Source organism: Myotis nattereri (genome assembly GCF_964212035.1).
Source record: "Myotis nattereri genome assembly, chromosome: 17".
Lineage (NCBI taxonomy): Eukaryota > Metazoa > Chordata > Mammalia > Chiroptera > Vespertilionidae > Myotis > Myotis nattereri.
In genome coordinates, this window is record NC_138092.1 from 18,357,883 (window position 1) to 18,382,297 (window position 24,415).

At 38.6% G+C, this 24,415-nt stretch overlaps 1 protein-coding gene across 1 annotated transcript in view; it reads left to right on the forward strand.

Annotated features, from left to right (window-relative positions):
* Positions 1–5,737: 5,737 nt before the first annotated feature.
* Positions 5,738–24,415, forward strand: part of PKHD1L1 (PKHD1 like 1) — a 126,087-nt gene continuing 107,409 nt past the window's right edge. Inside the window, exons 1-8 of the mRNA XM_081111550.1 lie at positions 5,738–5,876; positions 7,513–7,602; positions 14,516–14,660; positions 15,803–15,911; positions 19,634–19,691; positions 20,779–20,872; positions 23,622–23,675; positions 24,206–24,279. Coding sequence (XP_080967676.1) covers positions 5,804–5,876; positions 7,513–7,602; positions 14,516–14,660; positions 15,803–15,911; positions 19,634–19,691; positions 20,779–20,872; positions 23,622–23,675; positions 24,206–24,279 — 697 coding nt within the window. The 5' untranslated portion in view covers positions 5,738–5,803. The remainder of the gene's footprint in view (positions 5,877–7,512; positions 7,603–14,515; positions 14,661–15,802; positions 15,912–19,633; positions 19,692–20,778; positions 20,873–23,621; positions 23,676–24,205; positions 24,280–24,415) is intronic.

Sequence of the window (24,415 nt, forward strand, 5' to 3'; positions counted from 1 at the left end):
GCCCTGTGGCTCTGTGTGTGACAGGGGGCGGGGCCACAACCTCCCTATCCACCCTGCTGTGTTTGTGACAGGGGAAGGCGCCCCAACCCCCTGATCAGCCCTGCTCTGTGACTGATAGGGGGGAGCTCCCCAACCCCCTGATCGCCCTGCAGCTCTGTGTGTGACATGGTGCGGCGCCCCAACCTCCTGATCAGCCCTGCTCTGTGACAGGGTGCAGTGCCCCAACCCCTCCATCCCCCCCACGGGCCCTGCTCTGTATGTGACAGGGTAGAGCCATAACCTCCCCATCAGCCCTGCCCTGAGTGTGAGAGTAGTGGCACCCCAACCCCCTGATTGGCCCTGCTCTGTGCGTGACAGGGGGTGGAACTGCAACCTCCCCATCGACCCTGCCTTGAGTGTGACAGGGGACAGTGCCCCAACCCCCCAATCGGCCCTACCCTGAGCATGACTGAGGGTGGCATCACAACCTCCAGATTGCCCTGCTCTGTGCATGACAGGGGGCGGCGCCCTAACTCCCCAATCGGCCCTGCTCTGAGCCCAACCAGGGGCTGCACCTAGGGATTGGGCCTGCCCTCTGCCACCCGGGAGCAGGCCTAAGCTAGCAGGTCGTTATCTCCCGAGGGGTCCCAGACTGTGAGAGGGCACAGGCCGGGCTGAGGGACCCCCCTCCCCCCTGAGTGCACAAATTTTTGTGCACTGGGCCTCTAGTATATAATAATAATAAAAAACAGAGCCATAGAACAACTTTTTACCATTTCTAATATGTCAACAACCTTGGTAGTTTCAAAAAGAGACTCACAAAATAGGAATTCTTCCAGGCACGTACTCTATGGGAAACGGTGAGGCTGTCCATTCCTCCATTGCTTGTTTCAAAATGGTAGATATTTTGATACTTCTACAATATATCAAAACATGTGACATGAAAACCTCCATACATTTATGTTGGCTCACAACCTTGGGAATTTCTCAGGTGAAATCTGAAACTGAACCCTCATACACTCCAGATTGGGTGGCAAGGCTTAATAAGCCGGAGGCTTGTCTTGTGTGACTGCAAGAAGAGCAGATTTCCACATCTACTTGCCAGAACCTTAAAAGTTCCTATAGAGGCCTTAACTGGGTTCAGCCACATATTCAGAGGAACAAAACAGCAGCTGGGCATTTCTCTGAAAATTTAAGTTGGACCAGGTCACATTTCAGCTCAGGATTCTGCACTCGATTCTCATCTCCCTCTGAGCCACATCTATGATCCCTCATGATCTGCCCCACCTCCCATTACTTCTCTGTCCTCACATCTTTCACCACCTACTTGTTCACTGTGGCCACTCTGGCTTCCCTGCTCTTCACACACCAGGCACACTTCCTCCTGCCGGCACTGGCATTTGTTTTTCCAGATGCCAGAATGCACTTCTCCCAGATGTATACCTGGCTGAAGACTCCTTTCAGACTTCCTTTATTCATAATTTATCTCCATGACAACTTCCTGGCCATCTTATCTAAAACTTCATCACACTACACACACACACACACACACACACACACACACACACACACACACATTATAGTCTTCTCTGCTTTATTTTTCTTTCTAGCATTTCTGTCTCTCTTTCTCTTCCTTCCTTCCTCCCTCCCTTCCTTCCTCCCTTCCTTCCTTCCTTCCTTCCTTCCTTCCTTCCTTCCTTCCTTCCTTCCTTCCTTTCCTTCCTTCCTTCCCTCCCTCCCTCCCTCCCTCCCTCCCTCCTTCCTTCCTCTTTCTTTCTTTCTTTCTTTCTTTCTTTCTTTCTTTCTTTCTTTCTTTCTTTCTTTCTTTCTTTGTTTTGCATACTCTTATCAGGGCAATATATACCTGTGATTATACTGTGATTATGTATGGCCATTCATTTCCTACTTCAGTAGTGACATAAGAAAAGATTGTGTGACTAGGAGTCTGGGGACCAGGGTTCTAATCCAAGGTCTGATTTTATTGTCCTGTGTTTGTCTTAGGCCAGCCACCCTCTTTGGGTGATATTGCTTTATGTTTATTTATTTATTTACTTTCTGACATACTATATATTTTACTCATTTATCATGTTCATTATCTGTCTCCATTAAGAATATAAGTTCCACAAGGTCAGGGATTTTTAAAAAAATGCTGCCATATTCTTAATGCCAGAATATTGAATATTTGTTGAAGGCAAACTATTATCTTGTGGCACCTCATTTTGTTTGCCGTCTCTATCACAATTAGGCCTAGATTCAAAGTCAGGCTGCAGCACACAGCTCATTTTCCAAGTTAAGTGAATTCCTTATTCCTTCTAGTTCTGCAGGAGTTCCTACTAACTTCTTACCACTTTCTTATTGCTTTTAAATGGAGGGGTCAACATGTTCAAATCTCTCTTTTTTCACCATAAAGACAGGCAGGTCCAGCTACTTAATTGTGAGATCCCAAGCAAAATGAGAATGGGCCTTCTCTCATTAAAAAAGTATTAAGAATTTCAAGATGGTGACATCCAAGCATTGAAACAAGCATGGGGTCCTAGGAGAGTACACAGGTCACATGCCCGCGAACTGATGGCCCTACAGGCAAGGCTTTGTTAGAGCTAGATTTTTTTTTTTTTTTAACTTACAAAAGAAACATGGGGTTTAGTGACCAGGATTATCCCTTCATGTTTCCCCATTTCCATGTTCCATGATAAATGTTCAAGTTTTTAAGACTCTGAAGATACGTACTATTTATTTATTTATTTATTTATTTATTTCTAAATCTTCATTGTTGAAAGTATTACATGTGTCCCCTTTCTTCTCCCATTAACCCCTTATAGCCCTCCCCTGCCCCCGCCTCAGGCCTTCACCACCCTATTGTCTGTCTCCATGGGTTATGCATATATGCATACAAGTTCTTTGGTTGCTCTCTTCCTAATGACCCACTCATGCACCCACCCTCGCATTCCCTCTGATATTCAACAATCTGTTCCATGCTTCTATGTTTCTGGATCTATTTTGTTCAACAGTTTAGTTTCCTCATTAGATTCTACATATGAGTGAGATCATGTGATACTTGTCTTTCTCTGACTTATTTCACTTAGCATAATACTTTCCAAGTCCCTCCACGCTGTCTCAAAGGGTAAGAGGTCCTTCTTTTTTACTGCTGCTTAGTATTCCATGGTGTAAATGTACCACCACTTTTTTTTAGCCACTGATCTATTGATGGGCACTTGGGCTGTTTCCAGATCTTAGAAGCTATTATAAATTGTGCTGCTATGTACATAGGGGTGAGGTCAATACAATTTAAATCATTATGTAAACTACATAACCACTTTCTTTGGTTCCAAGTTGACCTTTTGTTTATATAAATTTCCATCCAGTTATAATTATTTATTTGCACATTATCACATACACTTCTGTTAATAATTCAAGATTAAAAATCTCACTGGTGTGTGATCTCTTTCAGGAAATTGATATATTGTACGAATAAGCACTATTTAGAGAGAGATGCTCATTCATTCCACAAGAGTTGAATGAAAATCTATATATGCAAATTACAGTTCTTCTCTTTATAAGAAATTGAGGCTAATTTGCTGAAATACCAACTTTCCTAAAGATAATTAACCAAATGATCAATTTACTGAATGACCAATTTGCAAATTAAATGACTGTAGTTTAACAAATATTTATAAGCTTTAACAGGATAGGATTTTTCATCTACTTCTGATTTCTTTCATAATAATTTTGAATGACATTTTCTACTTTTTAATACTAAATAATTTTTAATTTTTAGAATCATGTAGCCTATTACATTTTATTTTAATTTATAAACTCAAAAAGAATCTGAGAAAATCAGAATTTTGAATGAAATTGCATTTAAATTACTTTTTAGTGAAAGCATCCAAAATTTAATTTAGGTTAACTTAATCTGACTTCAATTTGAAATGAATTAACTTAGATCAGAAAGGAACTAAAATTAGCCAAACAATTATATATAAAAATTCCCACATGAAATTTTATTTTGGATATTGATATCGACATATCCACTTTACACATTTCATAGCTATTTTGTTGATACTGCTAAATTATTCTTGGTAAGGCTGCTAAATATTGTTAGACAACATTACCATCTCTAAATTTTGTATATTTGCAAATAATTAATTGACAAATTGCCTTTGAACTAGCTGATTTTCTGCTCACTGGCCTGCTTTCAGAGAGAGGAGGGAATGAGGGAAGAGACCCTGCAGGAATGCCAGTTCCCAGGAAGAGATGGAAGAGAAAAAATACAGGGTGTCCTAAAAAATGCATACACATGCTTTGAATAATTATAAAGGCAGCGCTTATTAAACTACAGTTCATTTTCAAAATGGAGCTACCAGCAGTTAGAGTGTGTATACATTTTTGGGGGACCCCCTGTATGAGCTACAAGTGATTGGAGAGCAAGGAAGAAACCCAAGACTATTCAGAGGAATGGAATTTCAAGGAAGTTGTTACCAGTGTCACATGCTATGGAGTTCCAGGAGAAGGAAGGCCTGTGGTACCCTTGCAGACACTATTTTCAGTAGAGGTGATGCTGGAAGTCAGTTTGCAAAAAATCATTAGTTGAGTGTAATTAGCCAGACCTAACAAAATTATTTTCATAACCCCAGTGAGACAGATATAAACTCCTAATATTATTTATTAAAATGTAAGGACCCAAGCCCGGCTAGTGTGGCTCAGTGGTTGAGCGCTAATCCTTGCACCACGAGCTCACAGTTGCATTCCTGGTCAGGGCACATGCCTGGCGAGCCGGCTAGACCCCCCAGCAGCAGGCAGCCAATTGATATTTCTCATTGATGTCTCTCTCTCTCTCTCCTTTGTCCCTCTCCCTTCCTCTCTCAATAAAAACATGTTTTAAAAAATAAAATGTAAGGACCCAATTTCATTTACTTATTTTAGAGTTCTCTTTTCATTTCTTCTGTTTTCCCACCTAGCTAGACTTGTCAGATTTAATACATAAAAATATGAACTGCTGAGTTAAATTTGAATTTCAGATAAACAATATATTTTTTTATATATATAAGTGTGTCATAAGCATCACAAGACCTCACTAGAATTCTGCGGAATTGGGGGCAGTGGAGAGGACAAGAGCACTGGCTCTGGAGTCACTTTTTGAGTCCTCAGGCTACACTTAGGTGCATGGCCTTAGGCAACTTAACCTTCTGTACCTTAGTGGGGCTAATAATAGCAACAGCAGTGGTAATGGTAATGGTAATAGTAATGGTAATGGTAATGGTAATGGTAATGGTAATGGTAATGGTAATGGTAATGGTCCTTTTGAGATTATTGTGAGTTGAAGTCTCTAGAGCACAAGACATGGTTTTGGGGACATCAGTAATACTAGTGTGATTGTCCATTAATGGGGAATAGCAGGCACTTATTTGAATGTAAAGGGGGAAATGTGTGAGGTTTGTGTGTTAGTTGGACTTTCAGGCCCCACTGGGGTGGATTAATAATCACAGCAGACAGGCCATGAAAGTATACAGGTCCAGAATTTTTGAAAAATTAGTAAGAAAGATAAGGTAAGGAAAGAGGGCAAGGGGGAAAGGGGCGAGACTCACGGAAAAAGGAGTGGACAGCCTTAGGCTGTTGGCCCCCAGGTCTGAGCGTGGAGTGCGGGGTGGCCCTGCCGGGCTCGCCGCTCCCCTGCGGGGTGCGTATCTGCGCGCAAATCCCAGGGCGCCGCCCCATCGCCGGGGGCGGGGCTGCCTCGCCTGCGCGTGGGAAGGTCGGGCGCGCGAGTGAGTGGCGATCCCCGAGCTGAGCGCAGGCGCGCGCGGCGACTCCGCGAACTCGAGCGGCGATGGGACGCCTGTGGCTTTGGGGGACCTGGGGCTTCTGGGGGCTGCTCCTGTGCGCCGCGGACCCCCGCACAGGTAACCCATGGGGGGCGCCAGGGGAGCGCGCGGGAGAAGCGCATGTGGGCAGGTCCCTGCTCCTGGGACAGGCGGGACCGCTGGACACCAGCTCGGGGCCAAAGGGGTGGGTGTCGCCGCCGCGCAAGCCTGGACCAAAGCACCTGCAGGGCGGGCCTGACCGAGACAGACCCAGGGAGAGGGAGCGATTGCTCTGAACTCATCCGTGTTGCTTGGGAGAGTTTGGGTCTCACCTCCTCCCCCCAAGTGACCTGTTGAAATGAGACTGACATGTGGCCTGGGGAGAGGTGATGGGGGTCTAGGCCGGGGAGGCAGCCCGAGTCCTCTCTCTCTCTCCTCTTGGGTCCTTTGGCCCCGCTTAGGGGAAGTCTCCCAGTGGGACAGAAGTGGGTCTTTGTGGCGGGTGCCAGTCACTTCCAGGGCCAGCTGCCCCGAGCCTTCAGAGTAATACCCAGGAGAGGGCTGGCAGGAGACTGATAAGATAAGAAATTGGAGTTGTCCGCGGAGATAACTGGAGGATGAACCTGAGATAGGTGAGGAGCAGCAGGGTCCCGGAGATAGGATCCAGCTGGAGTTTCCTACCGGCGGCTGTGGGCTGCTGGAAGCTACCGAAATGCCTGAAGCGGGAACAGCCGTGGGCTCTTGGCAAAGACAGGCCTAAAGCACAGAGGCGTTGGGTGAGGGGGCTAGTCTTTATGGTGGAGGCTGTTGGCCTTACAGGTGAAGTCCCTGCTAAACTTTTCTCAGGCAGGAATGAACCATACCATCATAACTTTGTTCACCTTTCTCTTTCTTTGTGCCTCCCACTTAAACTTTCCCACCTACTCTGAGAATCTGTTCCTGGATTTACTAGTACCCAGATCTGTACAGTTTAAGAAGAAAATAAACTCTACTGCTCACTGGGTATCTTTGAGTTGTTTTAACGCACTGCTTACAGTTCTCCAAGGAAGCCACCCACCCACCTTCTGTCTAGAACTCTTTGCCTTCCCCACAATTGGTCCAGTCTAAGCTAACTGACATTTGCCCTCCCAAACGCAGCAGGGGCACCTCTTCTCTCAATAAGGGGGGGTGGCCCAAGACGTCTGGATGAATTGCCCCATCGAAGTCATCTATGGCTCCTGTGCTGTCTTGTGTCACGCTGTGCAGTGCAAGCTAAACTTCTGGGAAGTTGAGATTGTTATGCATTTTTATATCCTCAGGCACAGTCACACCGTTTGTTGAATGAATCTGTGACCTGTGCATTAAGAACTTGCTAACATCAGGAGGCTAGATCTTTCCTGAAGTCTTACTCTGTCATAGAAAACAATGTCTTCTTAAAACACAACATTCCTCTTTGCACCTGAAGTGTTCTTTGATTCTACTAGCGTTGCACTTCCTGTGTGCATGAATTTAAGGGATTAATAAGTGTTTTATAATATGATAGATAAGAATGATGAAAATAATCAATGAGTAGTAGTAACTGAGTTAATGACTTAACTCGCTGTAAAGTCATTGGTTAGCAATAGAGCCAAAAATAAAACATTGGTATATGTACTTTCAGACTATAGCCTTCATGTTGTAATACATGGTATGAAATTTGATGCTTGAAATGAAGTCCTTGATAATTTTCCCTCCACTGTATTTTAATATCTTTCAGATGGCTCTAAAATAATTCCTAAAGTCACAGAAATAATACCTAAATATGGCAGCATAAATGGAGCAACAAGACTGACTATCAAAGGAGAAGGTATGGTTGCCTTTTTGGGTCATTTATTTATTTATTTATTTGGCCAAGGTTAAGGTATTTTAAAGACTACTTCTTTCACATTCAGGGCCTTATGATTTAAAAAAATCCACTGGAGTTATTTCTCCACTTGGCCAGAGTGGTAGAACTCTATCCCCTTTAACAGTTAATGAAATTGCCAAGAGTCTTCTATCAACAAGATCATCTGAATTCGTATTATAATTACTTGATTAATTCTAAGATCTGGGTTCTAATGACTAATCCATAGCTTAACTCTGCAGTTGTTTGCTTTGCTCTTCATGGGTCTCTAATATTTAATTCATTTTTATATCAAATAAAACATGTTGGGGGGTTAGGGGTGCAACATTAGTAAGAGGGTATGATAGAGAAATAGAATGGTAATGGAAGGAGGAAGGCAATTAACAGTAGAGCTTCGGATCCCTTCTCCTGCCACCAATCCTCATTATGTGCTGCATCAAAGCATGGGTTATGTATGACTCTCTTCTTGCCTGGTCTTGGGATGAAAATATAATAAGCAATCAGTGAATATATTTAATTACTACAACTAGAAAGAAATATGTGGTTCTTTTAACCACAAGGCCTTTGGAATCTAAGTGGTTGTGGTACTTAGCTGCTTACAAATGTTTAAAGATGAGAAAGAAAATTTTAAAAAGAATATTAACAAAAGTGATTACTTAGTCTATAACAAGAAAAGAAATGAGAAGTTTTGGGAGTGTGAAAGAATTTACAAAGCAAGATATGTAATTCTGATACATATATTATTTCTTTTTTATTTTATTTATTTATTTATTTATTTTATCAATTAAGGTATTACATATGTGTCCTTATCCCCCCATTGCCCCCCTACCCCCCCCCACACACACACACACACTCATGCCCTCACCCTCCTGCTGTCTGTGTCCATTGGTTAGGCTTACATGCATGCATACAAGTCCTTTGGTTGATCTCTCCCCCTTACCCCCACCCTTCCCTACCTTCCCTCTGAGGTTTGAAGGTCTTCTAAGTAATATTTCTGCAGAATTCAACTTTCAAGGATATACTTAAAATGGTTTGTGCCTCTAAGTTGTGAACAATATATTTTGAATTAAAGTGGGGTTTTTTTAGAATTAAACACCTGGAGGCAATGTATTTGTTAAAGACTATTTTTAAAATGTCTTTATCTATAGTTCCTTTATGTTGTAAATTGCTGTTAACAATGTGCTTGAAAGTTAATGGGTTTTTAAAAATATTTTTTACTTATTGATTTGAGAGAGAAAAACATCCATTTGTTGTTCCACCCACTCATGCATTCACTGGTTGATTCTTGTAAGTACACTGACCAGGGGGCAAATCCACAACCTTGGCTCATCAGGACGATGCTTCAACCATCTGAGCTACCCGGTCAGGGACAAAAGCAATTTGTTTTTTTAACATCGATTTACACGCATGAAAGAAATACCCAGATTAAAGCAAAACAATAAAACCACCCAGCTATTTTCTTATCTTGAGACCTGAACTTTTTCTGGTCCAGGAACCATAGCTTGAGTTTACGTACATAGATCCAGATCATCCCTAGTTAGAAATAGAAAAGACACTCTTCTCTTAAGGCAGTTTGGAAGAATGTCCTTGTTAATCTAGCTATCACCTTTGCTCTTTTGTGTACATTCTGAGGCTCAGGAGTAATAATCCTATGAAGCACAAAGTGTCATGGTGAATTTCTAGTTTTCCCCATCAGCATCAATTCATAGATGCTTTTGGCAGAGAATTCTAGAGCAGTTAAATCTTTTTGAATTGCAGATACCAACACCTCCCCCCAGATTTGTCTTCCTTCTCCCTGCTTTAATGGCACACTGTTGGTGACTAAAAATGTGTTCGCATGTGTCTTTCTCAGAGGCTGAGTCTAGTTACTGTTTTATGTAGGTTGGGTGGGGCGGGGCATGATATGTATCCAGAATGTGTATAAGGCAATGATAATGAATTTGCGAAACACACCACAGCTCCTATAGCTACATGAATATGGTACTTGAACAAAGCTTATTTGGAAGGAGTATATGCATGATCCATCAGTGTTGTCTCTACCTGGTGCTCCATGTGTAGAATGACACACAGAGCTAAGTTATTAACCACACAAGAACACTTTCCAAATGAAATTGTAAATGCCAGATGATTACTCAAATGTTGGTCCCATATGACTGTTTAAGTGTTTTATTTTTGTAAAAATCATGAAAAAGTGAACTGTCATAGAAATGTTTTACTTAGAAAGTGATTTCTCTGAGATTTCACCTTCTAGAAAGATCTACTTTAATATTTTGATGTATCTAAGTGACTTTTGGCTATTTCTACACGTTACAGGCAATATTTGTTCTAAAGGCTGCGCTTCAGGAACCAAAGATACATGATTTTACAGTCATGATGCCCACGTAAAAGTGTTTTGTGCAATGGCATGATCATAGAAATACTTCTCTGTCCTTTTAACATCTTAACTGGATATTAACTGATTTGAGAGGTTGTGTTATTATTTTGCTAAGTTCTAGAGTGTTTCTAACTATTGGTTTTATTACATTATATTCAGACCTTGTGTTTATTAATTGTCTTCCTTAATATTTATCACGTTTCCCTTTATTTAAAAATACCAGTAAGATAGAAGGAGTAATAATTAACTTTTGGGTCTTTTTTCTGTATTTTGCTGTTACTGTGTCCGGCATATATATTTTTGTTAATGTGAAGTGTTGAATTACACAATTTTTATAACATTATGGCCTTCAGTTCCATCTTTGCCACTTCCCACTATGTGCCTGTGGACAAGTTATTGCTCTAAGCCTCAGTTTCCTCATCAGTAAAATATTTTAGTAATTCCTACCTGTTGTGGCTATTGTGAATATTGAAATGGATGATGTATCTAAGGTGCCCAAATATGACATATGCCCCATAAATTAGAGCTAACTTATTGTGATTATTCTTTTGCATTTATGTTATAGTTTTAGTTTCATTCTTTAGGAGTTTCTTCCATTACACTGCACCTTTTTTCCCCATGATTTTCAATATTACAGCTTTTAAGTAGCTTTATACACTCTCGACCCTGCTTTTCTGAAGTAGGGAAACTGGAACAGCCAGAATTGACCATGGCAGCTGGCATCTTCCATGAAGGCTGCTATCAGGAGGCCCCGGTTTTCGTGCCTGGCAAATCTTGTCTCCAGTTTTTCTGCAAAAGAAAAAAAAAATACATCAACATGTTAGGAATTTCCATTTGAAGTCGCAACCATTTCTGTTTCCAGGGTACACCCAGCCCTTCCTGTGATCTTTGTTCTTTGGAGTACTTCCAGAGGGATCTCTTTGTGCCCAATTATTTATTTAGAATTATGCTTTTCAATTAAAATTCTTTTTAAAGGTGATTCTTTTGAAATTTTTTTAAAAATATAATTTTAAATTAAAAGTCTTTTAAAAGGTGACTCCTCTGTATTTTATTAACTCTTTGGAATTAGCTGAAAAAAATAGAGATATTTCTCTGCTTTTTTTTTTTTACAACATTTTTAATGAAAATATTTACAAAAATCTTACCAATTTGGTTCACATTTTTTCCATAGATTTTACTCCTACAGTATATATATATATATATATATATATACACATACATATATATATATATACACACACACACACATATATATATATATATATATATATATAGAGAGAGAGAGAGAGAGAGAGAGAGAGAGAGAGAAACAACTCCTAAACTAAAACAACATCATCTTTTGTTAGTGTTATTTTTTAGACTTGTATTTGTCTCAGAAAAGCTGAAGAACACATCTGCATTACCATATCATTCATGTGACATGTACCTGATAGGAAAATAATACATACATCACATCCTGAGCCACATCACAATGAAAACGTTCCGTTCTTTAGTTAGTTGCCAGCATCCCTTCTGTGTGTTCCAAACTCAATGTGAGCTCCAAAGATAAGCAGAAGTTGGCAGAAGGAAGATGCGAGTTTACAAGTAGCTTGCTTTTCTGTGTGTTCATGTGTCTTCTCATAATTCCATTTTAGCAGTAACTTCCTTTCTAGATTCAAAACCGTGAGTTCAATGCAGGTATCTTTTCAGATGTTAAATTGATGCTTATATTTGTACCTTAGTCTATGCTGGATGAGTCATGTTCAGTTAACGTTTAAGCTTAGAAGAAGAAAATGGTGTTTATTAAAATCCCTACCTTTTGTTGAGTTTCTACTTACTTTTTTTATATATAAAGGATAGCAGAGGAGACATAGGGTCTGGAGGAAGTTAACATTGGGTAACAAGCAATAGCCTTGTAATGTGCATCTTTAATATTATTTTTCTCTGAATATCACAAATATGCCCGGTGGACAACTACAACCCAGATCTGAATCCTGGGGCCCGCTTACTAGTTTTCTGTTAGTTTTTTAAAGAGATATTAATACTGAACCTAAACCTCAGGATTTATGTGACTAGGAATAAGAGTAGATATCAACTAAGCTCTAAACATATGAGCCAGGCACCATGTTAAGCAATATATATATGGCTGTGCATGGGCCAACACCGTGGAATCCTTTTCACCAATGCTCAGCTACCCACTGCTGTTGCTGAATACCTGGCCTGCTCAGAGACCAACACCGAGCTCTCAAGAGAGACCATCCTTCACAAAGTTCACCCCCCAACCAACAAGTGACAAATTATCTGCATCACTCTCCTTCTCTCGTGGAAAGAACGGAGATTCCTATTGCTGAACTGGCACCTACTCCAGACATGAGTTTTGCCTTCTCTTTCCATAGCACTTTTGCCAGAACTGTCTTCTGAGAGCCTAGGGAGCCCGATTTACTGCCAGGAGATTCCACAAATAGTGCCTCAGAACAAGAAATGCATTTATTGTGAAAAAGTTATGATAACAGGTACATGACCCTGAAACCGGCATCACCCTGAAACATACAGCTTAGTAGAATGATGAATGTCCTACAACCTTAAGGGATGGATAAGTTCCCAGCTTGGGAACAACATCCTGTGTAATGGAATGCTGTCCTTCATCATATGCCGCATGCAGTGAGCCAATGGCTGATGCATGCTGTTGTTTCCCAATAGATAGAATACAGGGAACCGGAAATGAAGGGCATCCCCCCCCCTCCCCGCCCCCCCGCCATCATTATCACTCCCAGTGATCCAGAAATTGAATCTGGGCTTTCTGTCCTTGCAATTTTAGGTTCTTCCATGGCTCCCAATATGGGTTCCACTAAACTAAAACTACCACTACTACCTGATCATTTGAATCCATCAAGCATAATTAGTAGACAACTAGAGATAATCAATTCTGATGATCATGAAGAGGTAGGGCAGCTTTACCTAATGCAGATAAGGAGGAGTATGTCTGGAAGTCACAATATTCATGGAGGCAAATCTTGGCTCCCAAGTCCAGTGAATAGGCAGTTATGGCAACCACAACCTAACAAGGGCAAGGGAGCTAAGGGCTCAGATCTTGAGGAGGAAGGTTAGTGTCACTCCATTAGCTGAGATGCTAGCCAAGGATAAGGGAAATCTACAATGGGTGATAGGGGCCAGGTGAACATTCATTATAGCCTCAGGACCAGTTGTATTAGTGTGGCCTGTAGCTTGTCCCACTAACCCACCTTGTATTAGAGCCTTAGCAGAGCTCTCATACAGTCACTACCTAAGAGTCTTGATAATGGATTGTACTTAAAGTATACAGCATGAGAATTTCTGGATGGTGCCATTTCTGGATGGACTGTATCAGGTGCCTTGTATGCTCAGCCTCGCATCCTCTTGTCCTCACCTGTGATTCTAGCCACAGCTGTGTCAAATAGTCCCCCCTGTACTGTGACTCAATCTATACTTTCAGATTCTTGCCTTAACTTCTCCCAGCATAGCTTTGTCTACTCTCCCAGGGATTCTCCAATGGAGGGACTTGGGACATGCAGCCCACATGGCAGATATGCTGCCTGAAAGGGCAGGGGGTTATTTCCCCCAGTGGAACCCTCAGGTAATGGGGGCAGGATGTGATGAATAAATGCTTTTTTGCTGTTGATTCCTCGATTGTGAAAGGCAGTCTGTATTTTTCTTAGAAGTTACCAGTAAGATTGAGTCTCAGTTGTCCTCAGTGGTGCCCACTTTTCTTTGTTCAGGTTTTACTCTACCTTGTCCCTAAGAAATCACCACCCAGATAAACTTCTTACAAGTCCTCACCTCAGACTTTGCTTTATAGGAACTCATGGTAAAATAGTGGTATAGTGTTACCCTCATGCAATCTTTCTATACCCTTTAGCATGCTTTATTTTTATAGCAGTTATCTGCACAGGATATAGTATATAGCATCAGGTGATGTATACATGTAAATATATATATATATATATATATATATATATATATATATATATATATATATAAATTTTGTCGCCCTAGCTGGTGTGGCTCAGTTGGTTGGGCACCAAAGGGTTCGATTCTGGTTGGGGCACATGCCCAGGTTGCATGCTCCATCTCAGTAGGGGATGTACAGGAGGTAGCCGATTGATGTTTCGCTTTCACATCAATGCTTTTCTCCCTTCCTTGCTCTCTTAAAACCAATAAACTATTCTTTAAAAAATATATTTGTTTATTTGCTCCACCCCTCCCTATCCTACTACTGGAATATATAAGCTGTTAGATTACACCGCATTTAAAAGCACCTGACAAATAATCAATTCTCAAGGATTACTTTTATGATTTCAATTGATTAAAGTCTAACTTTTCTGCTCCCAAATAAGATTATAATCATAGGAATAAATATGAAATAAGCTAACTGCTAACTCAGTACTATTCCCTATTATTTATTGAATAATTCAATACTTAATGACAATGGTTAGCACTCTAAAAACGGAATCCATTAATAATAATTGAGTGTTTTTACTTTCCCAGGTTTTGCTCAAGCAAACCAGTTTAACTATGGAGTTGATGATGCTGATTTGGGGAACACTGTACAATTAGTTTCTTCTTTTCGATCCATTTCTTGTGATGTAGAAAAAGATGCAAGTCATTCAACTCACATTACATGCTATACTAGGTATGTTTTAAGCTATCTTTAATAACATCATTTTTATCATATCAGAAGTACAGTTATGCATATTAGTATTTTAATAGTTTTATCACTCTGGCTGTTAAAATAATATTTATCCTGATTATCAGCTGTTTTTGATTTTGTGAGTTTAGACGATTTTATACCTTTATTACAATCAATTATAATGCTCTTTCCACATATGGGCATGATAAAATATATCCTATATTCTTGTCCAGGTTATTAGAGCTATTATCATTATTGATCTCTTTTAAGAAGATAAATGGCTACTATTAAATTGTAATGATGCTCCTCAAAATATCAAAATTATGCTTTCCTGTCAGGTTTGATTAATTTTGTTCAATATCTTGACATAGCCATTAAGATTAAAGATGATATTTTGTATAGTGACATTTCAAGTTTTTTACTATTGGCCCAAATTAATGTTTGTTATTAGTAATTTAGTGAAAAAATTTAATCATTTTAAACTGTAACTTTCAGTATTGTAACATGTAGCATATAATACAGAGGAATTCATCTACTTTAGGCTTGTTGGCTATTTTTTTTTTTTTGCAGCAAAAGCTCACTTAAGGAGAAACTTGATTAAAACCTCTTTTTAAACAAAGCAAGGTGACATGTGACTTTTAAAAAAATATGTTTTTATTGATTGTAGAGAGCAAGGGAGAGGGAGAGAGAGAAAGAAACATCAATGATGAGAGAGAATCACAGATCAGCTGTCTTCTGCACGCCCCCTACTGGGAATCAAGCCTTTAACCTGGGCATGTGCCCTTGACTGGGAATCAAACCCAGGACCCCTCAGTCCACAGGCCGACACTCTATCCACTGAGCCAAACAGGCCAGGGCTATGTGACTATTTTTAATGATTATTATTACATTTGTTGTCATTGCATTTATTTTCCAATAAGCATCAATGCACTTAGAATAAGCATTTGCTCGAGGTCCATAATTTAGAATTTGCAGTGCAGAATTCAGGAGGGAATCATCTTTTCAAAATGTAAAGTAGAACTTAACTGTCCACCAGTTAAAATTGTAGACACCCCTTCAAAAATGACATATGGTCTTTTCACTAGTACTGTACGTTCAATAAAAGGGTCATTGCGTTTCTTACATGTTCTTCCTTTGCCTTCCAGAGCAATGCCAGAAGATTCCTACACTGTTCGAGTCAGTGTGGACGGGGTTCCTGTTACAGAAAATAATACCTGCAGAGGTCTCATCCACAGCCGAGCGTGCAGCTTCTACGTATGTGGGAGCTCGTCTTTAACTTTCGGATAATTGATCTTACACTTCCCTTCGTGTGGAACTGGGTTTTTATCTTTTAATTTTTAATTTTACAGATTGTTATCTGTGTCCACATTTAAAGACATGTGAGCATGTAGCTAAGGATAATCTCACCCAGTTTTAATTATCTTCCATAGCAATAGAATCTCTTTTATTACTTCTGATCTCTTTAAAAGGTTTCCCCTTTTTAAAATTACTTTTATTAATGGGTTAAACTTTTATACATCCAAGTTATTTTCTTGTTTACACTTTTTTTTCTCTTTCTCCATTTCTGTTTTCGGCTTGATTCTTCTTTTTTCTATTTTCATTGGAGTCACCTTCATTTTGAATAGAAACATAATGATTTTTTCTTTCTTCAGTAAGCCATTCTCTTCCTTACCATGAAAGTGTGAAATAAGTCTGAAGTTATCCTTAACCTCACATTTGAAAATTTGTCTCTTTTGTTGTTAGTTTAAAAATCTGTCCTTTTACTTTTAAGTACAAATCCGGGCTTTTTTTAAAACATATACATTTTTATTGATTTCAGAGAGGAAGGGAGAGGGAGAAAGAGATAGAAACATCAGTGATGAGAGAGAATCATTGATTGACTGCCTCCAGCACACCCCCCACTGGGGATTGAGCCCACAACCCGGGCATGCGCCCTGACCAACAGTGACCTCCTGGTTCATAGGTCGATGCTCAACCACTGAGCCACGCCAGCCGGGCCAGATCTGGGCATTCTTTTGGTGGTCCCTGAATGAGAATGGAGGGACAACTGACATTTATTGAGAATTGACTTTGTGTTAGCTTATTTTGTTTGTATTATTTTGTATCCACGCATCCCGTTCTGCATCAACAATGCCCCACCTCCAAACACATGATTTCTAAAAAATGTTGCCCATGTTTCTGTGTTATTTCTGTTTTCTGCGGTGTCCTATGTTTCTGTAGATGGACCCTTAATCTATTTCTAGTCCATTTGTTTTCCTCTACGTTACAGTAGTGCCCCCATTTCCCCTGGGGGATAAGTTCTAAGACCCCCAATGGATGTTTGAAACTGCAGAGAATGCTGATCCCCACTCAACTTCCTCAACTCTGCCAGAAATGTGGCAGCAGCTCCTTTATTGGCAAATGCAATAATTTTTATATTTTTCAGTCCTAACCTATTCCTGGCTCTGTGTAACCATCCCTGACTTGCAGTAAATGGCTTGATGTCACTCAATGCAGGGAATCCCTTGCTGAAGTCTTCCTATCATTTTTTTTATTTCCTTACTAAATCGAGAACTTTCACCTTTTCACTAAAGGAAATACTTTACAGTTTCTCTTTGGCATGTCCAAAGGGGCAGCTTCACTACTCTTGTGCTTGGGGCCATTTTTAAGTAAAATAAGGATTATTTGAACACAAGCACTGTACACCATGACAGTCAATCTCATAACCAAGACAGCTGCTAAGTGACTGATGGGCAGGGAGCATGTATAATGTGGAGACGCTGGACAAAGGATGATTCGTGTCTCAGGAGGATGGAGTGGGCCTTGTGAGATTTCATCACAATCGTCGGAACAGCACATAATTAGAAACTATGAATTGTTTATTTCTGGAATTGTCTATGTAATATTTTTGGACCCTGGTTGACCCATGGATAACTGAAATTGTGGATAAAGGGGGACTAACTGTATTTGTAAGTGTAGAATTAGATTTGTATATCTCTCAGTTACAGATAATTCTTTTTTTTTTTTTAAGTATGGAACGCTTCATGAATTTGCATGTCAGGGGCCATGCTAATCTTCTCTGTACCGTCCCAATTTTAATATATGTGCTGCCGAAGCCAGCACCAGATAATTCTCTATTTTTCCCATCAGCTCTGCTCTTTACCTATTGGGTATTAATTTTGTTTTTCACATTGTAGTATATTTCCCTTTTGTAGTAATTATTTCTCATTTTGCTTTTGGACAAGAAGTTGGCATATGTTTACCTGGATAATAATTGCCAATAATTAATATGTAATTGGCTGTATTCTCTCTTTACTCTCACAACAACCCTATAACTGCCTACTATTATTATTATCACTATTTTATGGATAATAATACTGAGAAATTACCTTACTTACCTGAAGTCATGCAGCGTGGTGGTGGTAGAGCTCAGATTTTCGTTTAGACAGCCGGACTCCAGAACTGGATTCTCAATCATCATTCCCTCCTGCCTCATATAGGTGCTTGAATATCTCTAACAGTTGTGTGCTAGTTGCTATTTGCTGCCTAAAAATTTACCCAAACTTAATGACGTACAACAACACAGCTTTATTACTTTTCCACTTTGTAGGTTAGAAATCTGTAGGTCTCAATGGGCTAAAATCAAGGTGTCAAGTGGTCTGCATTTCTTTGGGAGGATCTAAGGGAGAATTTGTTTCCTTGCTTTTTCCATCTTCTAGACCAATGCAGTTCAACCTTTCCCACCTCATGGCACACATAAACTAATTACTAAAATTTTGCAGCAGACCCAAAAAATATGTTTTTTTGCTGATCTGACCAAAAAATAGGTATAATTTTGACTCATTCACACAGGATGGCTATTGTTGTGTTGGCTGCTGTCATTTTTTTTTTTTCACTTGACAATCAAAGGGAAAAGAGGTCAGTGCCCCTGACTAAATAGTCAGGTATTGCATGTTTTTAAAATTCTTGCAGCACACCAGCGTGCCTCTTGCGGCTCACCAGTTGAAAGTCACTGTTCTAGACCGAGGTTGCCCACATTCTTTGGCTTGTGGTCCCTTCCTCTGCTTTCAGAGCCGGCAGTGGTGGTTGAGTTCTTATCACACTGCCTCACTCTGACCTTGCTTCCGTTGTTGCATCATCTTCTCTGACTCTGGCCATTCTCTCTCCCTCTTCCATTTATAAGGACCCTTGTGATTACATGGAGCCCAGAGGGTGATAATCCCAAATCATCTCCCTCTTCTAAGATCAACACATTAGCAAATCATCTCCCTACATATATTAATTTAAACTAAGGAGAAAAACAGGTAATTTATGATAATCCCAAATCATCTCCCTCTTCTAAGATCAGCACATTAGCAACCTTAATTCCGTCTGTACTATCTGCCATGTAACCTAACATATTCACAGGTTTTGTAGATTAGAGGCATGGACATCTTCGGGGGGGCATTATTCTGTCTGTCACAAAGTATTAGTTTCCATCACACCGGCGGCCTCCTGGAATTCTGCTCTCTTCCAGTTCCCATTTGCTATCACAGTTCTTAAGATTTATGCCTGCACTGCTCCAAAAAAGTATCTTAAGCTCGCTTTGATGGACTTTTCCCAAGTTTTGCTTCATGTTTTTTGAAATATGCATTGATGTTTTCCTTCTTGGGCTTAAGCCAAAGTAGACTTTCTTTAATGTTATTCTACTGAATTCCTAAAGTCTTTATCAGAGAGTCTTATCACTGTGATTTGACTTACACTGATAACCGAAGGATGCTTGAATTTTAAAATTGCAAGATAGAGACATTTTGAAAAGAGAGGATTTTTAGGGGATAAGGAAAAGATCTTGAATAATCAGAATAATATCCCAAACTTTATTTAGATGTAACAAGGAATATTTTGATAGTGATCTTATCGATACTGTTTAAATAGAAATAATGTAAGAAGCAGAGATATTTCATAAAACTAGGAACAAATTAGAGATAAGACTGCTTAATGACAGTATTATTTTACAGGCAAAAAGTTTCAGAACTCCAACAATAAGGAGCATCACACCTTTATCTGGGACTCCAGGTCTGTTATATGGCAGCTGAAATATCTTTTTGGTTTGTGGTAATTAATTTACTTTTTAGTATGTAAAATTATTATATCTGAAAAATTATAAATAGCATTTTTCTGATTATACAATAAATGCCAATATTTTTTATAAAATGATATTCAATGTCTGCATAAGAATCTATATAATGTATTTAACTTTCCTCCTATTGGACATTTAACTGACTTTCAATGTTCATTATAATAACTATAGTTGTACCAGTTTATAACTCCAATAGGAATATATGAGAATGCCTTTTTCTGTAACCTTGACAATTCTATGTACAAATTTTCAAGTATTTATATGAAAAATGTAAATTTTAAAAAACATTTCTAATGTCTTAATTTATGTAATTAAATTTACTTATATTTGCTGACTATTTGTATTTTTTCTTTTATAAATTACCTGTTTTTCTCCGTAGTTTAAATTAAATCTAGTCAACATTTTAGATTAGATTATGAGAATTATTTATATTTTAAGGTTATTAACCATTTATATGTCATATATGTAGGGAATATTTTTTAATTTATCATTTGCTTTTAAAATTGATTAGCAGTTTTTCTGTCATTCAGTTGCTTTTAATTTTTATTATCAAATCTGTAAATCTTAACCTTTGTTATTTCTTCTTAGTTTTTATGCTATAGAAGATTCCCAAATCCCAATTATATAAATATTACATAAATTTTCACCTACTTTTCAAGAGTTTTATGGTTTTGTCTTTTTATTTAATTCTTATTTCACCTAGGGTTGATTTTATTCTTTAGTATAAAGTAGGGACTCATTTATTTTTTTCCAGTTAAGTCACCCATGACTTCAGTGATATTTATTGAATAATTCATTCTGCCAGGAAGCACCTCTTTAATCTATAAATATTTGTAGATACTTCCTTAATACAATAGATACTCATTAATGTTTTATTGTTTTAGAACAATGCTAAGCTGTACTGGTGAGCATAAGTTATAAGTATTTTGATGCCCATTTTATTGAAAGACCTGTTAGTGTTTTCGTAGTAAGTGTGTGGGCCTATGGGTAGATTTTCTTACCAAATTTTTTGTTTGTTTTTAGGTACACTAATAACAATCCAAGGCAGAATCTTCACTGATGTCTATGGAAGTAATACTGCACTAAGCTCAAATGGGAAAAATGTTAGGATTTTGAGGTAAATTATTGATGTGGGAACATATTCTTATAAGTCATAAACCCAAGATGATATTCCAGAAATAATGGGTCAAGTTACATTAAAAACCACTGCAATGGAATTAACCAGTGTTTTGTCAGCCGTGTTATAGGAAGAAAAATAGACTGTTGGATGATGTGTTGACATGGAGACATCATTCTTTTTCTGTGATGGATTTTAGTAATAAAAGGCAGATGGAGGCAAGTGCTAGAGCAATTGAGTTAAAGTCATAGAACTTTATTACTAGGGAATTTTGTTACTTAATTTAACTGCCTCTTTTTACACACATAAAAAACAAAAACCCCCTATGAATCCTAAAGGTCCAAGCTTAGTCAAGGTCAAGAGGAGACTGCAAGTCTGCTAACATACAATTTGCCATGGTGTACAGAAGAGTGCTAAAGCTGGAAACCATCAATAACTTATTAACAAGCTTGAATTTGAGTCCTGGTTCTTCCACTTACCAACTGTGGACCAAATGGCCATATTGTCTACATGTTGGCCTGGAAACTAGCATTTTGACTAGAGTTCTCATCCTGTAGCATAGGTGGGTTATCCCAGTCCTGCCTTACAAGACTGAAGACTGTTCATTTCCTGTTGAAGCAAGCACAGAATCAGTGCCAGGGCTTTCAAGTGCTTCTGCTTGTTGAATACATATACAAAGTGGACAAATGGATAAATTAAACAATGTAGACAGCACACAGACGTGTACATTTGCGCATATAATTTTGTAAAACATGCAATTCAAAAGGTTTTATTTACTAAATGAAATAAAATTGATTTATCTGGCATTTTGTGAGGCATAACTCTCAAATAACCTTTGCATGAATCTACAATCTGGAAATGTTCATATTGATCCTTATATATAAGAAAATAACTATGGTAAATAAATATTTAACATTTTATATGGACAGCTTAGCATAAATACAGATCTTGTTTGCTACTATGTAACTGAGTATTATGAATGATTTCTAATTCTTAGATGGGATTTTCTAAATCATCCTTTTCCATAATACTGACAAGACACAGGAAGTTTAACTTTCTAAAAGAGATTCCTTTCCCCCCCATGACTGTAGCTGAAGTTACTTCTGTTTAATACACAGGAATGGATGGAAATTAGGTCATAAAATCACAGAATTACAGTCAGCAGGGACCTCAGAGGTCAGGCTACCCAGCCCTCACACTCTGGAAACCCTGAAGTACCATGTATAAATAAACATAGAAAGAATTTCACATCCCTATTCATAGGAGGAGAGGAGACCTTAGACCTGCATTTACCTCATTGCCACCACATTAATTGTGACAGTAGTGTCCTGAGGCATTTCACTGTGCCTGAATTCTATTAGCACGGAGCAGTGGACCGCATACTGGGCAGGAAGGAAGGACATCCCAGTGCTCAAGCTGCTTCTGCTACTCACAAGTCTTGTCAATTGGGCCATATCTCCAAATCCAGACCAGGTACAAATTATGGAGGACATGCAAATGACTACAATGATCTAGTGACTACCAAGGAGATTTAGATCCAAAAGGTCAGATGAGTATTATCATAGACAGGCAAACCCAGACCAGTGTGGGAATTACTGAGTGTGGTTAAGAGCAAACAGGGAGCTGACTGCCTGGGTTTAGATTTTTGCTCTACCCTTACTGGTCACAGGCTTAGGCAAGCTGCTTAACCCTCCTGTCTCAGCCTCTTCATCTAGATAGTGACAGGATAATGGTTACCAGTTTATAAACAGTTGCAAGGATTAAACATGGTAAGTGCCTATAAGTGTTTGCCAAAATTATTATTTAGGTGCATTGAGGCAGGGGATTAGAGGGAGGATATGAATCCATAAATCTATAATGGGTACAATAATTCAGGTTACTTTCTTTATAAACCTAATGTACTCACCAAATGAAAGGATTTGTAGGTAAAAGTATATTAAAAAGTTCAAAAAGGGGACATCTGTAGTATTTTTAACGATAAAGATGCATTTTTTTGAAATGTTCAAAATTCTCTACAAACAGAAGTTCTTCTATTTTAAGTTCAGGTTTATGCCTGGCCTTATTTTGAGTCTGGGATTTGCTGTCACAGAAGCTGGGTGGCTTATGATAATGATGCCAAGAATACAATAGTAGTCAGTAACCTGCAGGCCTCCAATAGCATCAGGTTCTATCAGCCATAAAGCAATTGGTTGACTTTACCAGCTGCAGAAATGCAAAGACAAGTTGTTCTCTCTCTCCAGCCTTACCCTGTCCCTTCTCAGTTTCTTATTCCCACTTCAGCCTTACTGATGCTCTTAGATATTCTTTTCATCCTGATTTCTCTGTTATGGATCTTCTTTAATTCCTATAGTATGAAACTTACTGAAAAATTATGTGTCATTGAACCTCAGATGGAAGAGTTCCCATTATCTGTTTCTATGCTTTGTATTCCCATAGTGCTTATCACTTGCTAACACACCAAATATGTTCTGATTGTCATATTTATGATCAGTCTCCCCAGTTAGAATGTCAGTCCCACAAGGGCAGGGATCTTTGTTTTTTGTTTTGTTTTGTTTTTTGCTGGTGTGTTCCAGTACCTAGAGCAAGGACTGCAACATAAGAGGTGTTCAATGGATGTTTGTTGAATGACTAACTGATGGATAATGAGTGATAGAAAAAATACAAGGTGGCATTGAGTTGGTGGGAGGAGAGCATTTTGAAACACTTTATTGAACATAACTTGTTCTTTTCTAATAAAATATTTATACAGAGTGTATATTGGAGGAATGCCCTGTGAGCTTCTTATACCACAGTCTGATGATTTGTAAGTAATTCAAATAATTTTCTTTAGAAAAATAAATAGTAGATATAAACATACTAAGTTTAAAGATTAAATTCTAGCCATATCCCTTAGCTGAATCCTTTAGAAAACAATATAACTTATAAATTTTATAGTAAATTAGCAAGAATTTATGAACTTAGATATTACCTCATATCTCCCATTGTCTCCAGTATAGTATGATATTGACGTTTATTTAGATTATTATGAGAAAGATGTTCTGAGAAATATATTTTATCAAATAATTGTTTCACTTGGTAATATTTTAGATTTTAAGAGGAATATCATAGGGAGAGTCAAATTAATTACACACATTTCATTGTTCAGTGAAGTCTTATTCAAATATCTTCAACCAAAGCTGGGAAATATTTTAATTTCACAGATATTATTTTTGTAGCAACAGTTTCTATCTGGATACTTATTATGAAATTCATAAGATGTTTTTAAGGGAGACACAGTATTTTAAAATTGTAGTGTCAATGTAAGCTTTGAAATTAACATATATATTTTATTAGGTATGGCTTAAAACTAGATCATCCAAGTGGAGACATGGGTTCTATGATTTGTAAGACGACTGGAACTTACATTGGTAAATGCTGATCATCATTCTTCATATTTCAGAAATGCCTGTTTCCTTGTTTTGTATTCCCCTGTAACATCAACTCTTTATGAAATGCTAGCATTTCCTTTTTTCCTTGGCTTCTTTTCAGTTTCCTGTAAGCATG